This window comes from Protopterus annectens, chromosome 10.part0 (genome assembly GCF_019279795.1).
Source record: "Protopterus annectens isolate FY-2018-M chromosome 10.part0, PAN1.0, whole genome shotgun sequence".
NCBI classification, from domain to species: Eukaryota; Metazoa; Chordata; order Ceratodontiformes; family Protopteridae; genus Protopterus; species Protopterus annectens.
In genome coordinates, this window is record NC_056744.1 from 565954654 (window position 1) to 565971588 (window position 16935).

At 36.6% G+C, this 16935-nt stretch overlaps 1 protein-coding gene across 2 annotated transcripts in view; it reads left to right on the top strand.

The window, feature by feature from the left end:
* The window catches only part of MPL (MPL proto-oncogene, thrombopoietin receptor), a 427873-nt gene that overhangs the window by 209859 nt on the left and 201079 nt on the right, over window positions 1-16935 (top strand). For both annotated transcript variants that reach the window (XM_044085406.1, XM_044085407.1), the window contains one exon: window positions 13759-13937. In XM_044085406.1, coding sequence (XP_043941341.1) covers window positions 13759-13937 — 179 coding nt within the window. The remainder of the gene's footprint in view (window positions 1-13758; window positions 13938-16935) is intronic.

The window sequence follows — 16935 nt, forward strand, 5'->3', positions numbered from 1 at the left end:
GACCCCCCTCTTAGGCCTATTATTGATGGACGTAATTCCATCACATATGCATGTGCTAAGTGGGTGGATGCCAAACTGAAAGATGCATTAAAAACAGAAGCCCAGATTTGCCGTGATTCATGGCACATATTACATCACTTGAACACTATCCCCTTTGATGAAACTTATGGGTTTTTGACTGTGGATATTAAGGATTTATACACAGTCATTCCACAACAACTAGGTTTGGAATGGGTAAGGGACTTTTTACTTATGAAACATGTCTCTGGACAAGATATTGATGTGATTATCTCCTTGTTAGACATTGTCCTAAGTAATAATTATTTTATGTTCAAAAAAGAATTGTTCCTTCAGAAATCAGTTATTGCCATGGGCTCCCCATGTGGGGGCAGCTTTGCCAATTCTGTCATGGCATTTTGGGAACATACCTTTTTATTTACCCATCCTTTGTTTAACAGCTTGGTTGTATGGTATACATGGTACCAAGATGATATTTTTATCATAATGAAAGGGACACAAGTAGATGCTGAGAAATTGGTTGAGACAATGGTCTCCTTTATGTCATTTTTGGAATTTACATTCCAATATCAGGAGCATGACATCAATTTTCTTGATATCAATTTATATAAATATGTAGTTCACAAAAGATTTAGAACTACAATATATAGAAAACCATTTTATAGCAATTCTTTTTTACACTTTACCAGCAACCACCCGTTTTTTCAAAAAATAGGGGTTATCAAGGGTCAGTTAGTTAGAGCGTCCAGGATGTGTTCCCACGATGATGATTTCCATCAAGAATGTCATAGGTTGGGTGAGATGTTCTCTAACCGTGGATATCCACCATTGTTGATTCAAGCTTTAACTACTGAAGTTTCACGTAAGAGATTTGAGGGGTCCTTGGGTCCTATTTTAACCACAGGTTATTCGTCCATCAATATGACCAATTCATCTGATGTTATCCCCACGACAACATTGTCTACTGTGTTAACCAATAGTCAAAATTATGTCACTAGTTTTATTACACAATTTGATGATGTGTCTTTTCAACTTAGGGAGATACTAAATAGTAATTGGGACCTTATTTTGCAGGAACAGGGCCTTAATAAAACACTTGGTTTGAAACCAGTAATGGTTTTCAAAAAGGGTGTTTCCTTAAAAACATTATTTGAACTACCGCATGGACAATATAAGTATAAGAAAGGCATGTTCAAATGTGGTAGGTGCAAGTATTGTAAATATATTCAGACAGGGTCTTGTTTTTATATTAAAGGCTGTAGATATCTAATTCACGATAAATATAATTGTGAAAGCCAAGGCGTTGTCTATTTGGCTTTATGTCAGTCGTGCCCAGCATTTTATCTGGGCAAGACAGAACGCCAACTTAAACAGCGCATATATGAGCATATTTATGCCATATCTAAAGGTATGGTTACTAATGCCTTAGCTAGGCATATTAACAAATTTAATACCCACAGTTTTCAATTTACTGTGGTGCAACAAGTATTTAAAAATCTAAGAGGTGGACCTTGGCATTTAAAACTGGAGGAACAGGAATTATTATGGCAATTGAAAACAAATGCTTATGCCTATCCTGGAATTAATGATGCTTCTTCTATTAAGTGTTTGCTCAGGTTAAAAGCTTTGAAACGTTAATGACTTCTGAATTATGATAGATTATTTCCACTAAGAATGTTTAGGGTTTTATTTGGTTATAGTGCTGTTAGTTAGTTTTTAACAAAAACGGTTGGGAAGTAATGATGGTTTTAATTTTTAATGTTATTATGCTAATTGTTTAATTTTAATTAATTGGTTCAACTATATAATATGGTTGTTTGATGTGTTTATTTGTCTGAGGAAGTGCACTCATGAGAAGTGCATGAAAGCGCTTACAATAAACTTTTCAGGTGATTCGTGGACTTTGTTAGCGGATTTACTTCTTATTTTGTTTATCTTTCTTTAGCTATGTCAAGAATCTAAGTGGCAACTCGCAGATATGCTCTGAGCTAGTGCAAAATAGCACAAAATATACTTAACCTACTGATATTGCCAACATCCTGGCAGATAGATTTAGTGCAAACTTCACCCCCCTCCCACCCACAAAAGGGCCCACAACAATACCGGAAAAGTGTAGTGTCCCAGAAATCACAGATGCACAGGTGAAAACAGCCCTTTCAAAAGCCAAAAGCACAGCGTCAATGGGGCCAGATGGTGTCCCAGGCTGCATCTTGCACGAACTACAGAACAAACTAACCACCCACCTAAACACACTGTTCAACCTCAGCCTATCCACAGGCTACATGCCCATAGAATGGCGCACAGCAATGGTTATTCCACTCCACAAAGGAGGGGGGACAACTGACCCTGGTAACTACCACCCCATAAGCCTGACTAGCCTGGTCTGCAAGGCTATGGAGCGCATCATCATGAAACTCATTAACAAAGACATTGGTAACCTCCAAACACTTGACCCGACCCAGTTCGGCTTTGTTAAGGGCAGATCATGCCTACTAAACCTGGTTGACGTCTTCAAGACAGTCACCAAGGCCATAGATGAGGAGAAGGTGGTTCACACAGCCTTCCTTGACCTCGCCAAGGCTTTTGACACCATTCCCCACTCGGGAATTATAGAAAAACTCACCAGCTTGAACATAAACCCCTACATCACGAGATGGGTTGCCAACTGGCTTACAGACAGAACTCACACGGTAAGAATAGCAGGCTCCAGGTCTGACTCTAAACAAGTCACAAGTGGTGTCCCACAAGGCTTGGTCCTGGGACCCCTACTATTCAGCATACACTTCTCAGAAGTACAGGCAAACACAGGAGGACTATGGCTAACCATTTCACTGATGACTGCAAACTGGGAGCCATAATTGACTCTCTGGCTGACACGGACATTCTCCAAAAGGACCTTACTGAGATGGACACCTGGTGTCAAAGTCATCGTCTCAAGCTAAATGCCAAAAAATGCAGAGTCATCCCATTTGGGAAAAACAAAACACCCATGAATTACCACATAGGTGGCAGCCCCCTTAATACAGAAGAGGTAATAAGAGATCTGGGGACCCAGGTAGATAGTAATCTCTCCTTTGACAATCATATTGCCAAAGTAGTTAGGAAATCCTTCTATGTAGCCCATCTAATTACTAAAAGGTTCGCATTTACTCATCACTCATCAGACCCATCATAGAGTACAATGCCCCATTTGGGATGTACCTCACAAGACACTTCCAACAGCTGGAAAGACCACAAAAGTACCTTACCAAGAGGATTACTGGCCTGAAACATATGTCCTATGCAGCCCAACTGGAAAAACTCCAGCTGTACTCAGTGGCATATCGCTTACTCAGAGGTGATCTCTGCCTTGCTTACAAAGCCATGTCCAACTCAGAATTGATGGACATGCTCCACCTAAAGAAATCCAAGTCACTGCGAGTCACTTGTTCTAGTGAGCTAAACCTCGCCATAACAATAAATAGAACATGCTGGAGGGATAGATTCCTGTCACAGAGACTCCCCATGCTTTGGAACAAAATTCCTAACTACATTAGGCAGAGCCCCTCACTAACACTCTTCAAGAGAAACCTTGACGAGTGGATGGGTAACAGAAAATACACCCCTGGGATCACTTCATTGGCTCTTCTTGACAGAGGCTCAGTTAATTAATCAATGGGGCAGAGAAAGCTGACACACTCTAGCTAGGCTTATAAATGCCCCGGGCAGATAGCCTAGTACCTACCTATGAACCTATATGTGTCCTTTCTTCTAAGGTCAAGGCAAACTGCACATGGTGGCAGCATTATTTGTGCTTACTTCAAGCACTAAAGACAATCTACACCTCTTGGCCTTAATCAGAGGGACAGTGGATCATCACTTATCCAATGTTTGTCCCTGTTTTTGTAAATCCAAATAAGGTAGTGAACAACTTGTAAATTAATGGAATTTGGCAACATTATAAGTCAGTTTTCCTCTTCCAGGATTGCAGGTTTGTTAGAAAAAAAGCAGTACTGACTTCATAAGAAGATATTAATAGTTTATTTTCCAGAACTACTTTATGAAATAAATTAGTGCACTATATTAGCACAATGTTGTGTTTTGCATTTTATAGCAGTTTTTCACCTCAGCAGTATACTCTGCATATCTGTAGCAGCAGGATGATTGTACTAAATGTGCTTTTGTGTAACCTTTCCTCCTCCTTTTCTTGTTTGCTTTTCTTTGTCTCTACAGTCGACAGAGCTGTACATAGCTATTTTTGAGCCCAGTGCCATTCTCTCATCCCAGCATCCCTCCAGAAAAAAAAAACTCATCTCAAGTCAAGACTTGAAAAGCATAAAAAAATGTTATTTTCTTCTATTTCAACTGCTTGCTGCAGTCTGTTCCACACATAGAGTGCTGTGCTACAGTTAAGAGCAAAAAAAGGTTATTTTCCTATTTTAAACTGTAGCACGTACTTCTGAACTGTACCTGACAATAACATACCAGCTGCTACAGTTTAAAGGAAGAAAAGAGGATACAAGCCCCCCCCCTTTTTCTGTTTGTGCCCAGTGTGTGGTATAAACCTGTAGCACCTGTTTGCTATAAATGGAGATGAAGATAAGGAGAAGTCAAACAGGTATGGTGGGATGTCCTTCAGTAAACATGAATTACACTTTGGCCTCCCTTCAGTGAAAAGTAGAGAGAGCACATTATGTCCAAAATCTTTACATTTGGAGGCCAAAACCTAGGACAAAGAATGCATTGTGAGTGTTTTCAGCTTAATGAGTTTTGTACCCTATTCTTGTTTGATGTCTTGTAAAAATATTATAAAACGTCTTCCTCTCTCACATGATATGAGGTGGTCATTTTAATGTAACATTAGACCTTGTTTGGACAGAGCCTCATTTTCACATTGCTAATTATAACAATGAACTACCTGACTGATAGCTAGATAAAACTAAACTTGCACCACCCTATGTCACCAGATGTCATTCTGTGGCACACCTTACAGCAGAAGAGATATGCAGCTTGCATCTGTATAGGATACGTCCAGCTACTGATACAGATGTGTGTCTCTTCTGTTTTATTAACTTCACACTGTCATGTGCCTACACTACTTTTAGGTCTCATACTTTGAAAATGGACTTAAAAGTTCTTCCAAAAAGCACATCAAGTGACAACCCCAGCAATTTGAAGTTAATCAATTAGCATCCAGTTATGCAGAAACAAGCAAAGTAAAATTAATAAGTGATATTGGGCAGTGGAACTCAAAAAGGTGTTGGTTATTCACCTAGAGGGTACAGCAGGAGCAACACACATTCTACTACATCATGTTTGCTCTCAGTCCTGGGTGGACCTCCTAATCTCTACATGGAATCAATTAAATGTTCAGTCTTTTACAGAAAATACTACATTACCTAAAGGGCAAAGATAATTTTAGAATGATCTGATAAACCCCAACCATGTGAAAGTACTTCCATTTTAAATGAACTGAGTTTGGCTAATAAGCTAAGCATTTTATATAAGGGTTGCAAGGGAGTAAATACCCTGCAGATAATGCACCCCCTTTTACTCCTCATCTTAATATAAGCTTTCTACTCATATATTTTTTAAACATTCTATATCACTTTCACTTCTCTCCAGTAAACTACTAAATCAGCTGTTTTGTTCTATCAGGATAGCCAGTACTTAACAAGAGAACACAAAGCCATCTATAACAGAGACTCCCAGAAGTATTTCCTTGGACTGCTGATGGGGACACTGTTGTTAGGTTTGCTCTTTAAGAATGATAAAGTTAATGATCCTGCTTGGCCTACAAGATAACATTGCTCTAAAGTTGACTGTATTTTTAAATCAAATAGATTTTTATAAATCCCAAGAATATCTAACTGACTTAAATGACTGATATATTGAAAATGACTTAATGTTCACAATTAAAAATATGCCACTATTCAGTTTAACAAGCATTCTTAATGAATACTGCAGCAGTGATTCAAAAGGATAAAGACATCAAATATTAAAGAATCTAGGAAATGGTAGTAGTGAATAGCTTAGTTTTAGCCATAATGTGCCTACTTTGTAAGGGAGTAGTCACAGGGAGTGACTTATTGTAAAACCATAGTCATCAGAGTAGGAATCATCTTAATCCCACTTTACAAGTCACTTGTGAGACCTGTTACATAATATAAAGCAGTTTTGTATTGATATTTATCTAAGAGGTTCAGGTAGAGGTGCTGCAAATATTTTGTATTAAAAATAAAATAGCTCCTTTGCAAACTCTTGTTTTGGGCCCTCCATCACAAACATTCTGAAATTACCTCACAAATAGAAGCTTTGCAGTCAAATGTAACACCTTAACGCATCTATAAAATATTGAGACAGGTGCTCCTCAAGGCACAGTTGTAACTCCTATTTTTTTTAGCATATTCATTAAATATCTACCTATGGATTTTAAATCAGCCAATCTTAATCTGTATGCTGACCACTTCATCTTCTACAGCTCTGCACCCATCTATAAAATAAATACTACATAATCTTCAAGAAATTCTCCAAAACCTACATCCCCCATTAATTAGGAAACAATTTACAATGAATACTAAAAAGACCAGCATGATTTTTTTTGATGCTCAGCATAAACTGCTACTACCACATCTTCACGCACCATCTCAACTTTAAAATGTTTAGGTATCAGATTCATAGGTTCATAGGTTCATAGATTAGTACTATGAACCTATGAACCTATCAGCCTAGGTCAAAGCTTATTTAAATATGTCATTATGCATCATTGATTTGAAAGAAATTAACTCTGCCCTATTTAGACAGTGCAGAATTACCAGCTTCATTACTCCGGTAGGAAGAAATATTACAGGCAAAAGCATCCTCCAAACAAACTCAGAATATTCCTTGCCATTATTCACCTATACCTCTGTGAAAAACTTCAATGGCCCTCAAAATTTTCCAAGAAAATCTGTCAGCTGATCCTCATCTCTTTTAAAACTAAGCAGTGCTGTAGCACTCTGCAAAGACTTTCTGTAAAAGAACATGGTGATCTAATTGTACCCTGCCTAATCCACAAGGATATAAACTGATAGTAGTCTTCCAGACTATAAAAGGTCATGTGCAAATGATATTTTACTATTTGTTTTTAATGTAATGTTGTTGTCATTATGTAAAATGTGTTTTCTGGTTCTAAGATGTGTAGTTTTTACATTAGTTACTTTGCTAATTTTAATAGATTGATGTTTGAATGAGCAGCTGTCCAATTACTTCCTGATTCCATGTCATCTGGCCCCACATTCTGATGATGCAGTTATCGGGAGAAATATTTTAATGTGGGTAGATACATTTTCTGTAGTTTGCAGAAGGTTTCAATACTTAAAGTGACACTGAATGCATCACAGTCACTCAATCAGTCAATCCCAAACAAGACGTTAATATTTTATTGGAAATTATAGTGAAAGAAAGATGTGAGAAATATGACTGTAATCTGTGAAACACTGATTTATGCCAATTATGAGGTAGTTAACAATGAAATGAAGAAGATGATGAAGATGAGTGTAGAATTTATTGTTGCTACAAAATCCATAAAGACCGTTATAAGTACTAACTGGAAAATGTTGACAAGAAATGGAGTCTTATCAAAAATGGTTGGTCAATACTTCGTGTTCTATAATGAAAAAGGTAATACTTTTATTTCATTACTTGAGAAAGGTAGGGACTACAAAATGGAGTTGAATTATACAACAAGTGCAAAAGATAGTTATAGCTGTGGCTGTTGTAAACTATGCAAGTATATGGTAAATAGGCCATTCTTTGTTGATCAAAATACAAGACAGACATATGTAGCACCAATAATGTGACTCATGAGGCTACTTGTGATATCTGTCATGCCTTCTATGTGAGTAAAATGGGGGAGAAAATACCAGCAAAGAGTATCTGCCATTGTTGTTTGGTGAAATGCAAAGGTACTATAATGCCTTGTACAGATGCACCAAAAAAGTGTGTTATACACAATTATACAATAAAAGTTCATTATCATTCAAAAATTAGCACTCTGATTGGACAGGAAAGCAAACCGGAGACCAACCAACAAACTTCGTCATTTGTTTATTTAAAAAAAAATACTTAAAAACAGACTTAGCACTTTCATCTTGACTTCACACAAGATTTCATCTGAGTACTGAACTGCCATAGTTGAAAGATATATCTATATATATATATATATATATATATATATATATATATATATATATATACATACAGATGCATCAACCAATCAAAACTCAGAAATTAGTATACCCTATGTGATGTCATAAAGAGCTAAACAATTAAAATATGGAAAACCATTGAATAAAAACCTGTTTGCATGCATAATAAATTATTTAAAATAGACGCCAAGCTTAAATAGTAAACACCTATGATAGACAGTGTGATAAAATACGTTAAAAAATTAATAAAATTCAAATGCTTATTCATACAATAGCAGCCTTCCCTTTTAGCACACCCAATAAAGAAACAATGTCATTGATACCAGGAGCAACTGAGGCATTTAACCTCAGTTGCCATGTTAACTCTTTAAATTCAAAAATAGTTTCAAAATCACCACAAAAATTGTTGCAAATTTTTTCCCCTAATTTTCTGTTTGTCTTCGCCACATAGAAAACTTTACAGGAGCTGCATGCAGCAATGTACACAAGGCAGGGGGTCTTACAATTGCATCTCCCTGGGCAGGGAAAAGTTCTTGCAAAATTGTCTGCAATAACATAGATTCTTTCATTTATGAACCTACACATCTAACAGAACCCACATTTTCTCATAACACCCTGCCCAAACTTTGATTTCCTACTATCAGAAGGTATTTCCAAAAGGACTTTAATATTTTTTTTTCCTTTACTATAAGCAATCACTGGTACAGCTCCTATTAGAATATTAATATCATTAGGAAATATAATATCCCAATTCAGTCTAATGGAACTGGTATACTGAAAAACATCCTTGTTAAACGGGATTGTGAACATAGGAGTGGACATATCGAACTGGTCATTATTCTTCCTATCAGCAATAATTTCACATACATTATGAACAGTGTGGAATTTAATAGTCAATACTGGCGGCCATTATGCAGACCCGCAACCTCAGCCTTAATATTCCTTAACAATTGAATAACATACCCCCCTCCATAAACATACATATTAGATGATGAATCTCCTTTTCAAATAAGTTGTCATCGGATATTAGCCTAGAAAGCCCCAGCATTTGGCCTTTAGCTACAGACTTCTTTTTGGTGAAATGGATGACAGCTGTCAAAATGGAGGTATGTATTAGAAAAGGTGTCCTTTCTATAAATGGTGAAAGTACACTCATGGGATAAATTCTTCTCAAGGAGAATGTCCAAATAATTAATACTATTAGTCCCTAGGAATAAGTAAACCTAAGAAAAGTTGCAGAATTCTGCTACTAAGTGTAAAACATACCTCATTATTCAATGGTGCCTTTCCATAACATAAGGACATCATCTAAAAACCTATAATATCCATGCACCAATGAAAGAAATTCAGGGGTAAACACCACCTTTTCTTTCCACACCACAAAACCACAATAGTATAAAGACTTCTGATGAAATCTTGTGTGAAGGCAAGATGAAAGTGCTCAATCTGTTTTTAAGTATTTTTCTTTAATAAACAAGTGATGAAGTACACTGGCTGGTCTCCGGATTGTTTTTAAAGTTCTTGTTGTTCATTTTGGTTACTCTAATTGGACAGCCCAGTTAGAGTGCCCTTTGTAAATCAAGCATATACCAATAGAAAAATGTCTGGCCACTGAAGTACCATTGAGCAACCAGACTTTCTATTGCATATGCTTAGGAAACAGAGCAAAATACAAAAAAATGAGGTATGTTCTGCAAAACTAAAGAAACAGAAATGTACCTGATATTCCTTGTATTTTTACACTTTCCCTGCTAAAATCTCAGCAGTCATACTTCTCAACTGTCCAGATTTTTGCAGAATGTTCATATTTTTGCCTAGTAGTTTTGATCTTTTCCTCATAAAAAATTTAGTTTTCTGGCAAGCCACTGGGAATTGAAGTAATTAAATGACAGACATTTAAGGTTTAGGCTTCATATCCTTCAGAAAATGCATGCTAACACAAAACCTCTTATTCCAGCAACTTTCTAAGTTTATAAGAGTAATATTCAAAATCTGCCCCTGTTTTCGAACTGCTGTCCTCAAATTATGTTGGGCCTTGTCCAGGTTTCTTAAATTAAGAGGTTATAATGGCAGGAAAATAAACAGCAACAGAGATTCTCTTTTCTTCGTTGATTCTCCTGAGCAGCACTGATGTACTGTGCATGCATGGGAATATAAGTCCAATATGCATGTGCAGTACACCAGAAAATGTGGAGGAACAGGGAAACAGCACAGAAGAGCACTATAGCACCATTATACAAATACATTATTTAAGAAAGGCATGCAATTTCTTTCATAAATAATGGCCTGTTATAATAACAAAAGCCTACTTCTGGATGTGGATATCACAGGATTTATCCATGGTTGGCTTCATTTCATCATTCGGGCTTTACCCTTGTGATAAAATGATGCCAGCTGTGGGAAAATCCTGTGATGCCCACATCCAGTCATAGGTTATTGCTAAATTATAACATGCAATTTCATCTTCATCAGTGTGTGTGTGTGTGTGTGTGTGTGTGTGTGTGTGTGTGTGTGTTTGTTGGTCTGTGAGTATATATGTGTGTGCAAGTGAGTGTGTATGTCTGTGAGTATATATATGTGTGTGAGTGTGTGTCTGTGTGTGAATATGTGTATGTCAGTGAGTATATGTGTGTGCAAGTGAGTGAGTGTGAGTGTGTGTGGGGGGGGGGATAACTGCCAAACAAATATTAGGTCAGTAGCTAACAGATTAACCAAAAGACAGACTGAACTCCTGTAATACTTAGGGATTCTTTTCTAAGGATGTGTAACGAGATCTTAAATGTGAATTCTAATACCCACTGTACATTAAAATTCTATAGAAAGAACTTAAGATATCTGTTATTTGTTTTCCAATGCAGCTTTAGGTCAACATTGTGTTTTATTTTGTTAAATATCAAAAGACTATTTTTAAGATTTACAGAGTATGGAATGACTTTAAATAAATTGCAACATATTAAAATACTATATTTCTGATTTAGTAGCATATAATTTTTTCAATTTAAGAATTTTAATTATGTTCAATACTACAAAATCTTAAACAGAACAATAAAAGCTGAGTCTGAAATCTGAACTTCTGTATCTATTACAACCTAAAAAAGTTAAATGCATCACTCACATTCTGTTCAGATGATCTTGCCACCCCTCTATAAATCTCAGCTATACATTCCTCTAATACACTTCTCAGCTAGATTTTTTTTTTTGCAACGAGCTTCACCCACAGTGTAGGAGCTTTACCTCTACACTACTGATGTCTAAATATACTACCTCCAAGGTAATTCCATCTCAAAGGAATGGGAAGTAACTTAATTCCCTTTTTTGCAAACATAGCCTTAAAATTCTTTGCTCATGAATTGGGGGAAAACCAAAATTAATGGAGGGATAAAGGTCCAAAACAAAGAACAATTGTAAATATGTATTGAAAAAGTTAATAGAAAAAAAAAGGTGTTGAATCAATGTGCACCATCTGGACTATAAGAAGTATGAAACTGTAATGTCTGGTTTTACTGAATGACTTATCCTCATTGATTTACCAGAAAAAATATAGGATGGACAGGGCAAAAAACTGAGGCAAAACTGGGCAATATTTTGCAAAATCAGAAACATGAGAGGTATGTTTCTAAGTCAGTATGACCTTAGAAGTAGTATATTTTGAGACTGGGGAATGGAGGACAGACCCACATTAAAGTTATGGTATTATTCACAATCATCTTTATTTTAACATTAATTTAATTTCTCAATGCATTCCTCATGATAAAGTTGTAAGTGGTTTTCTAAAAAAGATTATAGTGTACTGTTTAAATTTTTTTAGCTTTACTTTTTACTTATTTTTTTTTTCTCTATAACCATACTCAGAAAATGATGTCATGGAAGTTGCTGGATAATGATTCCATACAATTGCAATGCATTATTGGGAAGAAAAATAACCTATCTCTTTAGAGGAGCTGCCTCTTACTTACATAGTGATTTCACTACGGCATCATCTCGTGTTATTTTTCAACTTGTCCTTCCATGGAATAAAAAATTAGAACCGATACATTCAGCATAGAAATACAGTAGCCTATACAGTAATTTAAGTAATGAGGCATTGGGGGCTTTCATGATCACAGAGATTTTCCGCTCTGAAAAAAAATTACTGGGGTCTTCGTTATCAATACAATAAAGTGGAAAAATAACAAACTTTTTACATTAAAATGTATAATTTAGTGTTGTAAATGGTAAGAAGGTTATGTCCAACTCCAAAGGTTTGTTACTTTTGCTTCAGAACATGACCAATATCCTTTAAGTAGTGAGGGAAAATGTGGCTTTCCCACTGGAAAAAAAAATAAAACATTTGAAAATTCTCTTTGCAAATTCACTTACTGGACCAGTCAGAAGGGATAGCAGAATACTGCTGTTGGGAAGTTCAGTTTCAGAGAGTTTAGCTGCAGTAAAACCAAGTAGACCTGAACTTCCTGTTCAAGTTATTAAAGGGTCATGTGGTTTTAGTCGTCTCTTCTCAAAACAAATATTAGGATGTGAATTGTGTTTACAGCACCCAGTTATGATTTATTAAATATGATGTTGCCATACTATACATTTTTTGGCTGAAATGTAAGATATTTGTCTTATACTGACTCAAACAGGTTGTTAATCTTTTCTGTAGAAGTACTGTTTTTATTTGCAACATTAGCTATGAAGGAGTATTGCAAGGAAAATTGCTTATTTCTGTAAAATTTAGATATTGACCTGTTTCTGAAAAATAGTCATATCTCATTTTGTTCGATGTAGAGTCTCTGAGTTGTATAAGATCTAGTTTTATAAGCATTTGTCTGTACCAGCAATACAGTAATATAACAGTAAGACTTAAATGCAGTGATAAATTCCAGTTATATTGTCAAAGAGAAATGTAATCAACTGTAATTATGACAAATGTTTTAGGTTCATAAGTAAGCACTAAGCTAGCGGCCCTTGCAAGACACTTTAAGCCTAGCCAATTTCTCTTTCAAAGGTGTGAATCAAACCCTACACCTTTTGTTTGTGAGGTAAACACCTTAACCATTTTCCCAACTCTGAATGCTTTCATCAAAATGTTCTACTGCCCTACATGAGAAAAAAAGACTTGGAAAATACATCCTAAGCACTATTTGATTTATATAGTTTTAACTATGTGCCTGAACTAATTTTTGTCTGCAATGGAATCAAACAGAGATGAGTATGTCATTCTCTGGAGGGAGATGATTTTATTCTGAAAACATTGCCTTAGCAATTGTCTAAACTGAAGAATGTTACAAACTGATTAAAGTTGGAGCTCATGGAGTAAAGAATCTGCAGCATATTATGATACTACGTTATTGATAACTGAAATCAATAACTTAGGGATATTAAGGTATTAGATTATATTTTAACATTATAAAAACATAAAATGATCAATACAAGCTGAGTTGAAAATGTTAACTGTTTAACAACCCAGAAAAAAATATTTCTGGTAAGAAGGGAATTTGGTCTACTATGGGTTAATATATATATTGGGTTCTATTCTGTAATTCATAAACAGTAAAACTCTTCCTGATAAACATTTTCTTTCTCTCTACAGTGGATACGACATAAAAGAATGCCCCCTTGTTTCACACACAATTAAAAACAACACCAGCCGCCACATCTGTAATTTTCCTGAATATGATATCCTGTTATTCACTCTATTAGTCATTGCAGTAAAAGCACACAACGGGGAAGAAATTAAATATAACAGAACCTTATTTGTGGATCAAAAAGGTAAGTATCATTTCCCTGGAGATTACATCTCAATGATAAAATAATGAAAAACTCTTTTCTGATACAATTCAAAACATGACTGATTAAACGATGTATACAATTTCTGACAAAACTGTGATTTCTGTGCTGTTTGAGGAATATCATAATCTGTGTGTACTCTGCTACAACAGAACAGATCAAAGCTAATCTGAAGCAAATTAAGCCTCACATTTCTGCTCCACACATTAAAACGTATGCAATATGACCAGACAATGACTTTTTTAATTGTTTCTCCAAAGGTGAACTTATAAGATGTAATACACAGCATAAGGGATTACTCAGTTGGCTATCATCAGGTCTACGTCACATTTAACAACACAGAATATAATGAGAATAAATGAAAAAGTATCATAAATATCATGCACATACCGCTGCATAAGTATCATAAACTTCCTCCTACAGGTAGCTCTTATTTATGAATATCTTCAGGCAGTTCAAATATCAATCCACATATTAATGAAGGGATTAAATTCCTAAGTTATTTTTCACTCTAACAGGTTCAAGAAAATAGATCACTAGATTTCTCAGCACAGAAATAAAAGTGTCAAGCAATGATACAGATAAACCAAGTTAAAATACAATCCAAATGTCAGCAGGGCTAGGTGAGTAAAGAAAGAAAGACCATCTTCAGGCTTTGCATGCTTCTTAATGATACAGCAGTACTTTCAGGTACAGCTTGAATCCTGATTTGTAGCTGAATGGCAAAGAACATGGCTAATACAGTTAGAATATCACAAGACCATCTTTTGTTGCTGATAGAAGCAAAAAATGAAGGGAACTCAGGGGTTCTTCCATTTACTAACTCCTGACCTCATTGCCCTGTACCACCACAGAATATCCTTAATGATTCAGAAGAATTGTTGTTTGGCAGGATGACCAAGGACTGGGATTTCAGCAGTGAGGCTCACTGGTTTCCATTTGAAAAGCAACTACAGAGGGTCAAACTGAAAGTCACTTGCCTACCATATATCCTCAAACAGCAGCAAAAACACATCACTGTCTGTTTGTCCTCAACATATGCAGTTAATGATGACAGATTCCAAGAATTTGGTTATTTGTTAGCCAGAAAGGTGTAGTGACCTCTGTCAGTGGCACTAGCTAAGCATTTAGCATGGTCTCCTTGGCTGCCAGGAAAATCATAACATTGTGTCTTCTATCCTCAAACCAGGTGCATGGATGAAGTTTTCCAGTATTGATACCATAGTGCAGCATAGGATGAGGGTGCTGCACTCATGAGATTTCTTTCTTCTGAAGAGAAATTAAACCGAGGGTGCAACTGCCTGAGTTAGTGTTAGCTCAAGTTGATGTAAAAAAATTACATGACACATGTCAAAAAACAGGATGAGAACCTTTATTAACAGGGGGTGCGCATGTGTGCGAGTGTGTGTGTGTGTGTGTGTGTGTGTGTGTGTGTGTGTGTGTGTGTGTGTGTGTGTGTGTGTGTGTGTGTGTGTGTGTGTGTGTGTCTGTGCGCGTGTGTGTGCAAATCAAATCTCCTGCTTGAAACAGGAAAATGAAGCTCTGGTTTCACAGATACGGTGTTGGAGGATTTGACTTGGGCACTCGTCTGAGGATTCAGCTGTATAACTGTGCCAGTGGGGAGTCTCACGGGGGACCTGGAGGGAGAGAGAGAGAGAGAAATCCAGACCCTGGACTAAGTGTTTTCCCTGTGTGCTCTTAAGGGAAATTGTGCTTGATGCAGAGAGCTGCATCTTGAAATACTGGGTGTATCTATTTTTATTCCAAGTTATTGTCCCTCTCCAGTGGCAGTGGTGACAATTCAGGCTCCTTCATTACTGGCCCAGAGTGGGAATGTCACATATTGGTGAGCAGTGGTGTGGACATTAATTGAACTTCTGTAGCCTGTAGACAGTTGTCACTAAAGGTGTGTCCTCTCAGCAGCCACAAGGTAAACATTCAGAGTTTCAATTCACAACAGTTTTATTTATTTTTTGTTAGTTTAGTTTAGTCATGGAAAGCAGGCAAATATGTAAGCAGGGGATTATGGCAAGCTAACAAAGAACCAGTTAGCCAAGGTGTGTGAAGCCAAATGACTGGTGCATGCCAACCCGACTAAAGAGGAAATTATTTCATCCTTAGCTGCAGCTCAAACCAGCAACCAGTAGGATAACCACTCTGGTAACAGAGATTTGCAGCCCTCAGAAACAGGACAGCTCACCTTTTTCTCAGAGGACTTAAAAATCCATCTGGAGTTAAAGACACTTGAACTGGAGGCCAAACATTTGGAATCAAAATCAGTAGAGAGACTGCAGCATTTGTAGGTCAAAGAAAATGAGACTGTCATGTTTGGAGGCTGAAGAAAATAAAAAGCAGAGTCAACATGAGATGAAGATGCTGACTCCTCGACAGGGTCATGGAGGTCATGGGGAAGGGAATAACCAAACCCCAGAAGCAATAAAGGTCAGTAAATTTCTTCTACAGTTTACAGAGGGTGATAATTTTGATAGCTTTATTCATATACTTGAAAGAGTATATAAACAGTATAATGGGTATGGTTCCTGATCCCCTTACTCCATGGTAAAGCTGTAACTGCTGTTTCTAAATTGTCTGATACTGACTGTTTAAATTATGGCAAAGTAAAGAAATGTCTACTTGAATGTTTTAAGTTAGCACCTGAAGCTTACAGAAAAAAAGTTTTATGAGCATAGATGGAAGGCAGATGAAAGTATGTGTGATTATATTGTTGAGTCAAGCACTTATTTTCATAGGTGGGTGTGTGGGTGTCAGCTCACCATTTGTGAAGGGCTGGCAGATCTTTTTTGAAGGAACAAGGTCTTAGCATTTTGTCTGAGGACATAAGAGTCAAGAATGTAGCTTTGCAGATGAAAAAAGGGGATCTCTACTTAGCAAGCAGAGCATCACTACACAGAAAAGAGAGACCCAGTGCTGCACATGGATATAAGGGAACCCATGATGGGCAGCCTAAACCACCCCAACA